The sequence below is a fragment of the Panthera onca genome, chromosome A3 (genome assembly GCF_046562875.1).
Source record: "Panthera onca isolate mPanOnc1 chromosome A3, mPanOnc1 haplotype 2, whole genome shotgun sequence".
Lineage (NCBI taxonomy): Eukaryota > Metazoa > Chordata > Mammalia > Carnivora > Felidae > Panthera > Panthera onca.
In genome coordinates, this window is record NC_138341.1 from 125,481,720 (window position 1) to 125,496,663 (window position 14,944).

The following is a 14,944-nucleotide window of genomic DNA, read 5'->3' on the forward strand; positions in this document are numbered from 1 at the left end:
TGACACGAGCAGATCTGCAAACTTGCTCCTACATTCTAGATGCACGGGGCTACAAGACGGGGGGCCTGGGTTTACCTACTAGCACTCTTCCGAGACGCACCGGGGAGAGGGACCGGAGGAGGGCGTGCGTGGGGCAGGGGAGGGAAGCGGCGGGCAGGACCCCGTCGTCTGCCCCAGGCGGGGCGCGGCTGGGCGGAGGCACCAGGGACTGGGACGGGGGTTAGGGGAGCTGGGGTCCCTCGCGCCTCCCAGTGGGTGTCTCCGGGGTCCAGGCGCGGGGCAGCGGGTGCGGGGGCCCACTTTACCTTGCCCACGTACAGGGGCTCGGTGCCCGTGTACTCCTCCACCACGAAGAACTGGTTCCACACCCAGCCGCGCTTGACGCGGCCCGCGCCGGGCGCGCCGTCTTGCCGAGCCCCGGGCGTCGCCGGCGCGGGTGTGCCCGCCGCCCACAGGCGTCCCGGCAGCGGCGGCGGCGGCGGCAGCAGCAGCAGCAGCAGCAGCGCGGGCGACAGCGCGGCTCCCGCCCGGAGCCCCCGACCGTCGGGCCGCGGCCTCATGCTTGGCGTGCGCCGGGCCGGGGCCCAGGAGCATGGACGGGAGGCACCGGGGCGTCGCCGCTCGGTGGCAGCACGGAGCGCCGCCGCGTCACATGGTGGCTTCAGCGCGGCCGCCGGGGCGCCGCCCCCGACGGGGCACCCGGACAGGCCCGCGGCCCTGCGCGCCGCCCAGCGGCGGGGGAGCCCGGCTGCAGGGGGAGGGGGCGCGGCCGCTCCCGGGGCATGGACTGGCCCCCGGGGTCCCCGCCCGCGCCCCCCTCGCGCCGCCGCGGCCGGATCACCAGGCGGCGCCCCCGCGGCTCCCGAGACAGCCGTGCGCCATGGTCCCCGCGCGGAGGGGTGCTGGTTGCGGCCGGGCGGGTCCCTGGAGGACTAGGGGCCGTCCCGACCGGACCGAGCCTGCGAGAGAAACAAAAGAAACGTCAGGGGGGGCGCCTTGTGGTGGCAGGGCCGGTTGAGTCGACGGCTCTTCTTTTAGGTACTAATTAGACACCTGCTGTGACCCATCGTGATCCCGGCCTTCTTGGGCCAGGGTCTGGTCTGCCCACCCCCAGTCCCCAGCCCTGGATCCTTCCTTTCAACTCGCATCACACACCTGTCCTCTCTCAGCCTCCGCCCACTTTCTCACAGCCTGGGTCCGGCTCCTTCCCCGTGGTCCTCCCTCCAGGAGCCCCCATGCCCACCGGAGCAGGGCCCTTACCAGCTGCGCCCCCTGACGCTGGCTGACAATCTATCTAGCCCAGCCCAGCCCCTGGAAATCCCCTGCCCCAGAGAGGGAGCAGGTCCTTCTAGAAGGGGTCTTCAAGGGCTACCCACACTCCTGCCTTCTCACAGCAGGTGAGAGGTCACTTCATCCAAACCAGGAGCCCAAGGAAGACCCTCGGATCTCCTGCTCGTCCCTGCACAGCCCCTTTCAGAGATGGGGCACATGAGTCCCCAACGGCCTTGCTTGGAGGTGTCGAGTGACTTTGGGCAGGGCCACAAGCCCTCTGGGCTTACCATGGTGTCTCCACATTCCCCCAGAAAACATTCCTTTTGCAGGGTCTGAGACACACTTCTCCCCCCCACCCCCACCCTGGACCAGCACCGCGGTCCCCAGATCAATCCATCTCTCCCTCCCTCACCCCTCCATCAGATCCTGCTTTCAGCAAAAAAGGATCTGAGGGACTAACTCCTACTCAAGCCATAATGATGAATAATGGCTTAATGTGGGTGTTTACAGGGGACAGCAATGCCGCTTTAATGGAGGTATTTTAGGCACCGACAAGAGTGAGTGGAGGTGAGGGGCTCAATCTCCACCCCTCTCCCCAAGCCCAGTTCAGCTCAGTTCAACAACTCAATTCCACGGGGCATCGGCTTGGCCAGGTTTGGGCTGGACAAAAATAAGTTCACAGTTTAGAGGCGTGGGGACGAGACCTCCCGATAACAACCTAAATGCCAGGTGGAGTGTGAGCAGGGCTGTAAGAGGGGCTCCGGGAAGGGAGTGGGCACCTGTGTCTGCAAGGGGAAGGTGGGTGGGAGGGAATTAGGGCCGTTTCTCGGAAAAGGGGGCATCTGAGCCGGTAGGAAGAAAGGGCAGAGGAGCAGAGGCAGGCAGTCTAGGAGGCGTCCTGCTGGTGGGGGGAGTTAGGTTGGAAGCATGAGGGGTGTGGCTGGGCAGAGGTCCACCTGCGGGTGACCCAGGTGGCTGGAATCTCGGGGGGCAGAAGAAATGTAGACCACCCCCTATGAGCCGGCACCAAAGAGGCCAGTTCTCATCCCTTTAACTGACTTGAGTGAGTCACGGCAGCTGTGAAGGTTGGTGTCTTATACCCGTTTTGCAGATGCTTGATTCCCCAGTGCTCTTGCCGGGCACGGGCACCAGAATTTCCTTACGAAAGGGGTTCCGGGTAGGGAGTCTGTTGGAAAGGGGGACGCAGGAGGTTGACGCTGCATTTGAGAGCCTCACGGCCCCTGGGGAGGAGAGGAGGGAGGAGTCCCGGACATGCTGGTCCCTCTTTCCCTGCAGGCCCCACCCTGAACTAAGGGAGGTCAGGAGGGCCCGTGACCCTGCTGCGAGCACCCCCAGCACCCCGTTCCACCCCCTCCTCACCGGCTCTGTAGGGCCTGGGCGTGAAGGCAGAGCTGAGGCCTGAAGACACCCCCCTCCCCTTGGGGCCCTGCTCTGTGATCCCGGAGATGTGCTCCGGCCTCTGGGGAGCCTGCTCTGATTCCCCACGTTACAGCCTGGGCCGGTCGTAATGAGGTTGGAGTTATGGGTGAGGAGAGGAGGCATCGCTCAGCAGCCTTCATTTCCTGGAGCTTATGACTTCCCTGCGGGCTCGGCAGGAACTGTTCCCCTGACTCCATCAGGCAGTTCCAGGACCCATCAGGGCCCTGCAGGGACGCAGAGGGGAGGGGCCGGCTGGAGGGCGGGTTGGGGGGGGCGCTGGGGCCACCCCTGGGGACAGCTGCGGAGGCGCAGGAGGTGGGAACAATGGGAGATTCCCCCCCCCCCCCCGCCGTGTTTGCAGGCACCCCATCGCCGCTCTCCCTCCTTCCTTTCCTTTCTTTACACCACCTTTTCAAACATTCTATCATTCATTCGTTCATCAAACACTAGCATCTACTACAAGTGGGGAGACAGAAATGCATGCATTCATTCATTCATTCAACATACTTTCAAAATCGTTTCTCTGTGAAGACCGCAAGGTACAATCAGTTGCTCAGCTGTATATCAGGAGAGAGATGCATTTCTTCTGGTTATTCATTTACTCTTTCAACAACTATTTACCACACCTCCCTGATGCCGGCCCCTGTGCTGGGCCCTGGAGACAAAGCAATAAACGAAATAGTCCTGGTCCTCCTGGAGCTGACCTTCTAGTAATAAAGGAAAGAAATCTACCATATAATTTCTGGGGGTGAGAAGCGTTACGAAGGAATACAAAACAGGAAAAGGGGAGGAAGAGAATGATGGAAGGGCTGGAGTGGGTGTCTTACTCTAGATGTGATATCAGGGAGGGCCTCTCAGAGGAGGTGATAATTTGGCTGATCTGGAAGGATGAGAAGAAGCCTGGCACAAAATGGTTCCACGCAGAGGGAACAGCACGTGCAAAGGTCCAGAGGCTGGAATAAGCTGAGGAACAGGAAGGAGGCCACTGTGGCTGGTGCAGAGCAAGAGGGTGGCTGCAGATGAGTTAGCCGTTTTATTCTGTGTGTGCAGAGAAGGGCTTGGGGGAGTTTTATACAATAAAAACCACAGGAGACCGAAACGGTCTATGGCCATAAGGGGGTTTCGTGATGGAAGGCCCTCAGCACAGAAGGGCCAAGCACAACACAGTGGGCTGTGGGGTAGAGGAGGTGTCACCTGAAGTTCAAGTGCAAGAAGGATTTGGACCCATGGAATTCGGGCTCTTGGGGAAGAAGGAGCGCTCTGTGGAAGGTCTATGGTGGGGGCAAAGGCCAGAGGTCAAATTTCACTTTAGAGAAAGCAGAATTCAAGAGTGGAGGAGTGCGGTCTCGAACCCAGGCTTGGATTCCCCTTGGCGTGGGGCACCTTTGAAGGACTAGGAAAAGTCACCCCTCTCAGCGATAACAGCCCCGTGCCGGGCGGTGGGGGGACATGCTGGGCAGGACAAGGGTGGCTGCATCTCGGCCCCAACCTGCCGCCCTGGCTGGGCCCCCTTGGGCAGGGCACACCCAGCACTATGGTTTGAGGGGGGCCCTCCGAGCCCCCCACCTGTGTCTCCTCCCCAGGCCTTCATCCCGTCCACTTGGGCCTCTCTCAGGCGCTGGCCTGGTCAGGGTCCCCAGCCACCTGCCAGGACTCCTGCAGCCACTTCGGCCTCTTCTCTCCCTCCCTTCCTCCCTTTCCTGCTCCAGCTGCGTTTCCTGAGTGGGTGTGACCACAGGACCCTGTCCTGGCATTCGGTCCTTCACTGGGGGCCACTGTGGAGCCTCGGGCCTGCATTCCCATCTGCCAGCGTTTCCCAGGAGATCTTAGGCATGCTGGTGGCTTTCTCTAGGCTGCAGGTCTCAACCTGCCGCGCAGTTGTTTAATCCCAAGTGGGATTAAAAGCCAAGCCCCAGGCTGGCTCAGTAAACGTCGGCTGTGCTCTCTCCACTCTTCAGCCTCTGCTCCTATAACCCATGTGCTCTGGGGCCCGTGTGCGCGTGTGTGGTTCCTGTGTGTGTGGGCCTGTGCCTGCAATCATGGACGTCAGCGTGTGTGCGTGTATGTGGTGCACATTCACTCATTCCAGAAATATTCGTGAATTTCCACTCTGTGCTGCTCTAGGCACAACAAGAAACGGGTAGAGTCCTCGCCCTTGCAAGTCTCATGGGGGACAGACGGTAAACAAATAAATAAAGAAACCAATAAATAACATGATAGATCATGGTAAATGCTATCGAGGGAAACAAAGCAGGGTAGGTGCCAGAGTGGGGGGATTTGCTCTTTCTGTCTCTCAAGCGTCTGTATAAATGAGAATTCATACAAGGTGGCCATGGAAGGCCTCACTGCTAAGGTGACATTTGAACAGACCTCCAAAGGGAGGGAGGGAGGGAGCTGGGCACATAGCTGGGAGAAAAGCATTGCAGGTGGCAGGAATGGCAAGTGCAAAGGCCCTGAGGTCAGTGTGTGTTTGGTATGCGGGAGGAACAGCAAGGAACCCCTTGTTGCTGAAGTGGAGTGACGGGGTGTGAGCAGCAGATGAGCTCAGAGAAAATACGCAGGTGGGCATCAGAGCCTGCTGCGTCTTCTTTGGGTTTTTACTGTCCGATGGGACCCCTACCCTGGGAGGGCTTGAACAGAATGATGTGATCTAATTTCTGTTTTAAAAGATCATACTGGCGGGGGGCCTGGGTGGCTCTGTCGGTCGAGCGTCCGACTCCCGCTCGGATCTCGCGGTTCGTGGGTTCAGGCCCCACATCGGGCTCCCTGCCGTCAGCACGGAGCCTGCTTTGGATCCTCTGTCCCCCTCTCTCTCTGCCCTTCCCCCGCTTGCACGTGCACACATGCTGTCTCTCTCTCTCTCAAAAATAAATACATTAAAACAAATGTAAAAGATCATGCTGACTAGCTATCGCGTGCAAAACAGAGGGAAGCCGGGGCTGGAAGGGGCTGGGGGTGCCGTTTCAATGATGCAGAGGGGAAGTGAGGGTGGCTGGGACCAAGGCGGGGACAGCGGGGGGCTGCCGAGAAGGGAAGCTGTGTGGCAGGCTATGCTGTGGGTCGGAAATGGGGCGCCAGGGGAAGAGGAACCAAGCACGACCACCCTGCAGCCTCAGTGGCGGGAGTGGGGGGTTCCGGCTCCCTGAGCTGAGGACAGCTGCGGGCAGAGCAGAGGTGGGGGGATCAGGAACTCCGTCTTGACGTGTTACATTCAAATGCCTCTTAGGCGTCAATAGTGACACCAAACAGCCCAGGGCGTCTTCTGCCAGGAGCTCAGGAGCGGGGTCCTGGCTGCAGGCGTGCATTTGGGAACTTGGACGGTATTTAGAGCCGAGACTGGGTGAGGCCACGAAGGACTGAGCACAGGTGGAGAAGAGGTCCAGCACCTCAACCACGGAGATCTGGGAGACGGAGAGGGCGGAACGAAGGAGACTGAACAGGAGGAGAGAGGAGGGCAGGGGAGGGGAGCCCAGGGGAGGGGGGGGTCCTGGAAGCCCACTGGGGACAGTGCTGTAAGGAGGAAGGGGTCATCAACCGTGCGGACTGCTCTCTCAGGCGAGCGACCGTCTGTCCAGCTTTGCCCGTGACAGTCCTGCTTTACATTCGGTGTCCCGGCAAACCTGTTATAGTGTCCCGCCCCCTTTTACTCCCAGTTTAGATGATGAACTATATGGTCATCCTACCGCCAGGCCAAGTCCGCTGTGGACTTCATTGAGTTGACCGTCGGTCTTGGCCACACGGAGGTCAGCGGTGGCCTCGATGAAAGCGAGTTTGGCGGTGCGGTGGGTGTGCAGGCTTGAATGGAGTGGGTTCAAGAGAGACTGGGAGGCGGGGAGGCAGAGACATAGGTGGGGGTGGGTGACAGCCCCTCTAGGGATTTTTTAAGGTCACTTTCGCCTGCTCCCCCAGCTCCCACCCCTACCACAGCAGTCTGCTGGGTTTTACGGTATGTAAAAGAGACAGATGGTGGGGACGCCTGGGTGGCTCAGTCGGTTGAGCCTCTGACTTCGGCTCAGGTCATGATCTCACGGTCTGTGAGTTCGAGCCCCGCGTCGGGCTCTGGGCTGACGGCTCGGAGCCTGGAACCTGCTTCACATTCTGTGTCTCCCTCTCTCTCTGACCTTCCCCGCTCACGTTCTCTGTCTGTCTCAAAAATAAACATTAAAACAAAATGTTTTAAAGAGACAGATGGGAAATACAGCCTTGGCCAGCTGCTAATAGCCAGTCCCTTTCCCAGTCCTGTCTTGCTGCGATTCTGTCTCAATATTCACAGAATATTGAGCTTGGCCATATGCTCACCCCCTCCCCTATGAATAGTGATTCATCTAAAGGAGCGAGAACCTTTCTCCTCTCCCCACCAGTGATTGGTTTAGAAAGTATCATGTGACACAATTCTGGCCAATGAGATCTGAAGGGATAACTGCTAGAGAGCTTCTGGGAATTGTTTGCTGCTCTTTAAAAAGAGATGCCTTGAGGAGAAACTGTTCATTTTCTGCGTGTGTGAAGAGGTGATGGCTGGAGCTACAGCAGCCATTTTGGGACAATGAGGGAAGACCCCCACCCCCCACCCTGCACCCCCCTCCGCAAGAGGCTAAAGGGGCTAAGTAAGAAAGAGGGTACAGTCCGTGGCTTTGATAATGTTGTTGAGCCACTGACTTTTCCCACTGTGGGCCTTGAGGATCCAGTGCCCTACTTCCAGCCCCTACTTCCTCCAGACTCTCATTCTCTCTCCTCCAAACTCCCTCAGACCTGTCTGCCCGAATCTTCTCTGGGGTTCGGTGTCAGCTGTGATGGCAAGCTTCTGGAGGACAGAAGGCACGGCCATTCCTTCTTCTATCCCTCCCTGCCCCTTCCCGCACACGCCTGCCAGAGCCAAGCACAGAGCTGGGTGCTGGGAAGGACTCCCGAGAATGTCGCCTCGGACAGATTGTGGGAGCTGCTTGGGCAACATTCTTTCCCTCTCACTGAGGGGCTGGCAGGCTTGCTGATTTGCTGTGGCCTTGTCTATGCTCCAGGCATCACTGCCACTGCCCACACTGTGTCCTTCCAGAGTCTGGGCTGGGTGGCCAGCGTGTCCTCTCTTGATTTCTCTGTGCCCTGGTGTCATTGTTGCCAAGGCTGTCCGACTGCCAGCTCCGTGGCTCCAGGCCCTCCTTTGTCATCTGGCTGTCTCCCTGGGGACAGAGGAAGGGCTTCTCATCCTACCCATCCCGCGTTTGTTTCCCAGCCTGTCTCTGTGCCAAGACCAGGAAGAGGGGCTGGGCACCATGACCCCCCAGGCGGGACAAAGCAGGGGAGACGTCACGGTGCAGCCGGGACCTCCTGACCTCTGCCTCCTCCCCACGGTTCCTGATCATCTTCTTAGCCCCTCTCTCTGGGGCAGAATTTAGCGCTCACGGGGCCTAAGAGGATGGGGTCCAAAGTCAGACCAGGGTTTGAGTCCTAGCTCCATTACTGTATGCTCACCTTGGCAGTTTGCCCCGTTTCTCTGAGCCTCGGTTTTCTCATCTGAAAAAAGGGGCTAATAGTGCTCATCTCCTCGGGCCGGTGGGATGACCCCATGAGGGCGTCTACGGCCTTTGGCAGTCAATGTTAGCTGATGAGATAATAGGGACTATGGTCACCATTCCTCCTAACTTGACTACTCCTGGACCCCTAATTTGTACACAGTATCCTGACCAGGTGAAAGGGGCTCAGAGGTATTTTTCTGCTCATTCGTTTAGTCACTCATGCGTTTATTTAACAACTGCTCTGGGGCCCACGGGCACACCTCGCTGCAGGAAGAGGGAAGGCATGTGCAGGGTAAGGGGGTTCCTCCTGCACGGGCGCAAGGCTGGTGCCCGAGACGAGGGCCACGCAGGGAAAGGCAGCTCATTCATTTGTTCGCGCATTCGTTTACTCCCCCCGCCCCGCCCCCTGGCTTGGCATGGATGCGTCTCTCTCCCTGCCCACCTGGCTCCCAGGTTTGCCAGCGGGAGCTGTGCCTGGCAGCCTGGCTCCTGTCTGCACTCTCTGTGCTTGGCTGCTGTCTTCTCCCTGGGGAGAAGGAAAATTATTTCTACCAGCTCAGTGCTCTCCCTTCCGGCCAGAAGGGATCCTAGCGTAAGGCAGGAGCTGTTGGAGGGGCCACCCCGTCTCTGCTCGCCGCTCTTGCTTCCCGCGGCTCCCGGGTGGAGGGCCCCGCGAAGTCGCCAACAGAACAGACTAGTTATTGCCTTGCGTGCCTCGGGGCACTTGTGTGCCGGGGGCCCATGTGTGTTCAGCACCCGGCCCCAGGGGCGACTCCCGGCACGTGTGGGCGCTCAGCAAGTGTGGCGCGAGGGGCCGCATGGGTGTCTGCTCCTGTGGGCTGAGCCCACGGGCTATTTCTGGGGCCATGGGTGTGATGCCAAGCTCAGCAGTGTCCTGCTGGGGTGGGGTGGGGGTCCACATCTCTGAGTGTGTTTGGGGGTCGAGTCAGGGTGTGCCAGAGCTTCTGGGCTTGGTAGCCGGACCATTAGCTAGGGAGGCAAAGGTAGGGGGCCAGGGGAGAGGGGACGAGTGGAGCGGGGGCCATACGCACCCCATTCACGCGGTCACCCCATCTGCAAAGGCTGCTCCAGGGGCCCCAGTCTTGTCCCCCCGGCCACGCTGAGCGTAGATTTGCCCTCACGAAGCCCAGCTCGGTCTGAAAGTTTCTCCCGGGCCAAACCTTCCCTGGTTCTCTTTCACCTTCAAGGTAAAGCTAGTTAGTTACCATTCAGAGTAACAAAGGGACTTTCACGCTCAGGGGCTCTGCACACGATCCTTGGAGGTGAGCACTCCTATTTGCGCTCATTTTCCAGATGAGGAAACCGAGGCGTGATGAGGTCGTGTGGCACGATGTGGGGCTGGGGTTTGGACCCTAGGCTGTTAGGTTCAGGGCCTGTCGGTTAGCCACCACACACGCAGCGGCTCAAGGCCCCGTGAGATCTGGACCTGCCCCCTCTGCATTGTCGTCGCCGTATCTGACACGTGCAGGTGCGGAGGGCACTGCCCGCCCTTTCCTACTGTCGTGCCTCAGGGCCTTTGCTTCTGCTGTTCCCTCTGCCAGGATGCTCTCTCTCCCTTGTTGCCCCACGTCCAACCCTGACCCGGTTCCTCCCCTCCGCACAGTCTCTCTGTCTCCTCCCCCAAGCCCCCCCCCCCCCCCCCCCCCCGTGAGCTCACTTATCTGAGCCATGGCTCAGAGCCAAATTCGCCCTTGACTGGCCTCAGCACCTGGCCTGCTGACTGCAGGCGCCCCCGTTGCCGCTCTGCGCCCTCCGATTCATACCTCTGTGCCCTGCTCAGAGTGGCCACTACTGAATGTGTGAGGGAGTGGGCACAAGAGCGTGTGGATGGCTGGCTGGACAGAAGGGCAGGTGACGGGGGTGCCTGTTTACTGCCACGCCACCAGACTGCCCTTCTGTGGCACACCTCCCTCTGCTTATTCCGTTTTCTGAGTCATCAGATATTTGTTGAGCACCTACTATATACCGGGCACGGTGTTGGAGGCTAAGGATGTAGCATTGGGTGAATCAGGGTCTCATGGCCATGCCCTTCCGGGGAGTGTGTGTGTGTGCGCACATGTGTGTGTGTGTGTGTAAGGGGACATATTTATTAAGCCAATATTCTCAGGTAAGCGCACAATTCTCCACGACCAGAAAGTACAGCCCTCCCTCCCCCCACCGTATTTCACAGGGTATACGATCTCATTAGGACCGGGTGGGGCCGGGGAGGGGCAGTCCGCTGAGACAGGGGTTTTGACCTGATACGTAAAGAAAGCACAGATGACCTCACTGCAGGTAACAAAACGAACAAAGCCACATTTGAGGGCCTGGGAGCTCAGGGGCCAGAGTGCACTGTGGACGGCGAGGCAGCTGCCCATGGAATTTAAGGAGTTCAGTTTCTGGCTCCAGAGCAACGAGAAGGCATTGAGCACAGGACAGGAAGCAGGGGACCAGTGAGACGGGGGTGGCAGTGTGGCCAGAGACCTCCCTCAGACCAGGGAGGCCATCCTGGGGTGGAGATAAGGTGACAGATATGAAATATTTAGGAAGCAAATGGGCCAGACTTGGTGACGGATCAGACGAGGCGAATGGGGTGGGGCAGGGGAGGGGGGCTAGATCAAGAGCGACCCATGATTTGGTTGTGTTTCAGCGGATGGCTGTTGATCACCTCCTAAGAGCCGGGCACTGTTCTAGCACTTTCTGCCTCAACTTACTTACGGTTCCCAAGAAACCCAGGTGAGTTATCATCACCCCTTCGCAATCTCACTTCTCTCTGGAAAGAATGCCGGGGCAGTGGGACCCCCTGGGCTTTGTCCCAAACCCGGCTCCTTTGGGGGACAGCCTTGGTGGATCTAAGGGATGGAGAAGGGAGACGGGCAGGCGGGTTGCACATACTGAGCTGATTCTGAGTCAGTGAGGATAATGACAGACAACATTCATAGAGCTTTTGCTGTGTGCCAGGCACGGGGCCATCCAATTAGCTAATAATGAGGGGTAACACTTAGTTCTCTGCAGAGCACTTTATGTCAGTGGTCTGATTGCATTGTCGCAGCAGCTGCCTTTAAAAGTTCCATTACAGAGGAAGGGACAGCGGCTCAGAGAGGTTGAGGGACTTGTCCGAGGTCACACAGCTCGTGGAAGGTGGATCTGGAATTCAAACGGGCTGTGGTAGGGGAGGGAGAGGAGGATGGGCACAGGGGGCGTTCGGCGACTGCCGGGAAGGACAGGCCTGCGATTGGCTCTGAGCATGAACCATGTCCCTTCCCCCCAGTTCCTCCTGACCCTGCTCACCCCACGCCTGGGCCTCTTCTCAAGGCCTGGCCTCCCATGCAACTTATGAACACGCACGTGTACGCATGCACCCGCACACGCATAGCCCTTGGCTGCCCCTGCTCGCCTGCCCGGGGCGGGGGTGGCTGCTCAGAACCTTCCGCCCCAGATGCCCCCGGCCTGCACCTGCCTGTCTGCCCCGCCCCCACCCTGCCCGCCTGCTGGTGCCGCAGGCAAAGTCCGCTGTACATCATGTTGACAGTAGAAATTACATCCCGAGCTGCTGGTTTACACCGCGCCCTGTCAGAACTCACCGCAGCCCAGTGATCAGGACAAATTGAATAGCATCCTGGCCGTGTCAATATTTATTCCATTTTACAAACGCGGCCGGATGGGGGACAGGGCACGCTGTGGTACCAGCCAAGCATGGCCCCAGGAACCCCTTCTCCTCGTCCATCCTCTCCTCCCCTCTCCCTCCTCCTCTTTCTCAGCTTTTCGTGCGCCGTCAGAATCGTGAAACTCAACATTGCTACCCAAAAAGTGCGCAGGCCGTAGATGCCCGTAGATGCGGAGTTGAACGAGTAATTACACAAAGTGACGCATGTTGAAGTGCTCAGCACGGTGGTCAGTCGTGGAAAATGAACCGCCCGTCGTGGATCCACCCGTCGATCCAAACACTGAAAGTGGCCCCCTCTTTAGAAGCCCCCTGCTGTGACAGGAGCCCACGGCTTCCCTCCATCCTGGCTTTTACGACAACCAGCTCCTTGCCTCTCTTTATAGCCCATCACCCGATTACGCACTCTCAAAATCTCATTTTAGTTCTGCCTGTGTCTGAGCTTCATGTGGATGGAATCATACTCCTTTTTTTTTTTTTTTTTTTTTTTGCATTTTCCTCCTTTCTCTCAGCGCTTCGTTTTTGAGATTTGTCTTTGTGCTTGTGCGCGTGCCTTTTCACTGCCGTGTAGTACTCCCCCGCGTGGATGTACCACGATTTCCGTCTCCGCTCTGGCCATGCTCCCCTTTCCCTTCTTTCCCCTTTTCTCCTGCTCTTCCTCCAGTCAGTAGCTTCCTCCCCTTCCACCTCCTTGTCCCCTGTTCCACCTCCTTGATGGTCTGTCTGCCGTACCTGCTCACATCACACACACCTCATCCCAGCAGGGGATGGCATCCCACCCGGTGCCCCCTCTGGGTGTCTCCATGCCCCCACCCAGTTCCTGGACTATGGGCTCCAGCCAGAGGGAGGGTCCCCCAGACCTGAGCCTATGACAGCTTATTGGTTGCAGGGGATCCCCGGGGGCAGCGACTGGGGTCCACAGCAGGGCCCCTGCCCTTGTGTTTCCAGCTGCTATACTGGCAACCTTGGGAGAGGAGGACTCCCATCTTGCTCCCACCCAGATGGTAAAACACGATGCTCTGTCCAGGCTGAGAATTGAGGTGGTCCCCGGGCGCCTGGGTGGCTCAGACGGTTAGGCGGCCAACTTCAGCTCAGGTCATAATCTCATGGGTCATGAGTTCGAGCCTCACGTCGGGCTCTGTGCTGACAGCTCAGAGCCCGGAGCCTGCTTCAGATTGTGTCTCCCTCTCTCTCTGCCCCTCCCCTGCTCATACTCTGTCCCTCTCTAAAAAATAAATAAACATTAAAAAAAAAAGAACTGAGATAGTCCCAAGGGGCCCCACCGCCATCAGTAGGAGGCACAAAGGATGGGGGGGGGGTGGCGGTGGGGAAGAACCCGGGCCGGACAAGGGCCAAGCCCCACCCTCAGCTCTGCTCACTTCAAGTCTCAGGCAGCACCCATCCCGTGTCTAGCGGTGAATCTCACCTCCCCACCAGCAGAGGAGACCAGCCGACTGTGGGGGAGCCTTCCAAAAAGTCACCACAAAGCCCGCTTCCACACCCCAAGAGCGTATCTGACACATTTCATTTGTCTCCCTTAGTCCCTTCTCTGTCTTGGAGCTGCTCTGATGATGACATATTCAGGGTAGTTAATTTTTATTGCAACTCGAACAGATGACATTAAGGAATCTGTCCCTTTGCGGTACGGGGGAAAGCTCTCTAGACTGGAAGGCAAGTGGACTAGGTTGGAGATTGGCTTTGATCCCCCCACACTGGGTGACCTTGGGCAAGTCCTCACCCTCTCTGGGCTTCTTTACAACGAAAGGTCAAACTGTGATTTCCAGGAGCCCTCAGAGGGCCAGGGCCGTGCTGGCAGTGTTACAAGGGGGACTTGTTCAAGATGCACATCCTTGGGTCCCCAGAGCGTCTGATTCAGTAACGATGATCATAATACCAAGAGGCAACATTTATAGGGTGCTTTCTGTGTGCCAGGACTTGTATATTTGGTGAGCTAAAAATAAAGAAGCCACGCTTATTGGCCAGTGTGCTAAGTACTTTACGTGAGTTACCTTGTTTTACAGATGAAGAAACTGGGTGCAGAGAGGAGAAGGAACTTGCTCTGGGGCTACAGCCAGGAAGTGGGGAAGCCGGGGCCTGGACGAGGAAAGTCTGAGCCCGTCCTCGGTCTGGGCTAGCTCCCCAGCAGACTCTGAGGCTGACCCGGGAGCCCCGGACCAGGTGGTCAGAAGCGGCGAAACGGAGATCAAGCCCCGTGCACCTACTGTGAACAACACATCTTGGCGGTGAGTCATCGAGATGTGTGTGAAGGCCCCCGCCCCCGCCCACACCCCCAACCAGTATGAGCTCTTATGGTTAATACCTTAGGCCACCCCCACACCAGCCTCCCGAGATGGGCTTTCGCCTCTCCAGTTACTGATGGAAAAACAGAGGCACCTAGAAGAGGTCGCGTGCTCTAGACCACGTGGCTAAGGGTCTCGTGGGCTTTTACCCTAGGACACTGCTTCCTTTACCCCCTCTGCCCTGCACCTAACAGATGCTGAGTCACACCCCCACCCCCCCAGCCAACTTTCTGGGCCTCAGTCTTCCCAGCTGTAAAATGGAGGTGTTGGACTCATGGGCTGGGAGTCTGGCATCCCAGCTTCTGCCCCTAACGCCATAGCTCTTAGGTAGGTTTCTTCCTTCTCTGGGTCTCCCCATCTGGAAACGAAGTCTCTGTGACCCTATCCCAACACTACACACAGTCGCTGCTTTAAAACAAGCCTCCCGGTGATGGAAAGCCTCAGGTCTGCCTCCCTGGAAACAGGCTCCAGGGGAGAGGTTTCCTGGGGGGAGAGTGGTGAGGAACACCGCGGAAGGGGTGAGGAGAAGGTGAACCCGGATGCTGTCCCAGAAGGGATCTCAGCCGATCCGCGGGCACTCTGGAGCTGCAGTGCTCCCGGTTGAGGAAAGAGGCCAGCCTCCCAATCCGTGCATCTGCCAGACATCGGAAGTAGGTTGCCCACCCCTCCAGAGGGCGTGACCTTGAGCGAGACAGCTCCCTTTGGCTTGGGCAGTCAGTAGCTGCTGTCACAGCCGTCCTGGGCGGTCCGTTCTGCTA

At 58.5% G+C, this 14,944-nt stretch overlaps 1 protein-coding gene across 3 annotated transcripts in view; it reads right to left on the minus strand.

Annotated features, from left to right (window-relative positions):
* The window catches only part of CDH22 (cadherin 22), a 122,256-nt gene that overhangs the window by 66,915 nt on the left and 40,397 nt on the right, over positions 1–14,944 (minus strand). For all 3 annotated transcript variants that reach the window (XM_060619634.3, XM_060619638.3, XM_060619644.3), the window contains exon 2: positions 306–959. In XM_060619634.3, the coding sequence (XP_060475617.1) occupies positions 306–560 (255 nt within the window). In that variant the 5' untranslated portion in view covers positions 561–959. The remainder of the gene's footprint in view (positions 1–305; positions 960–14,944) is intronic.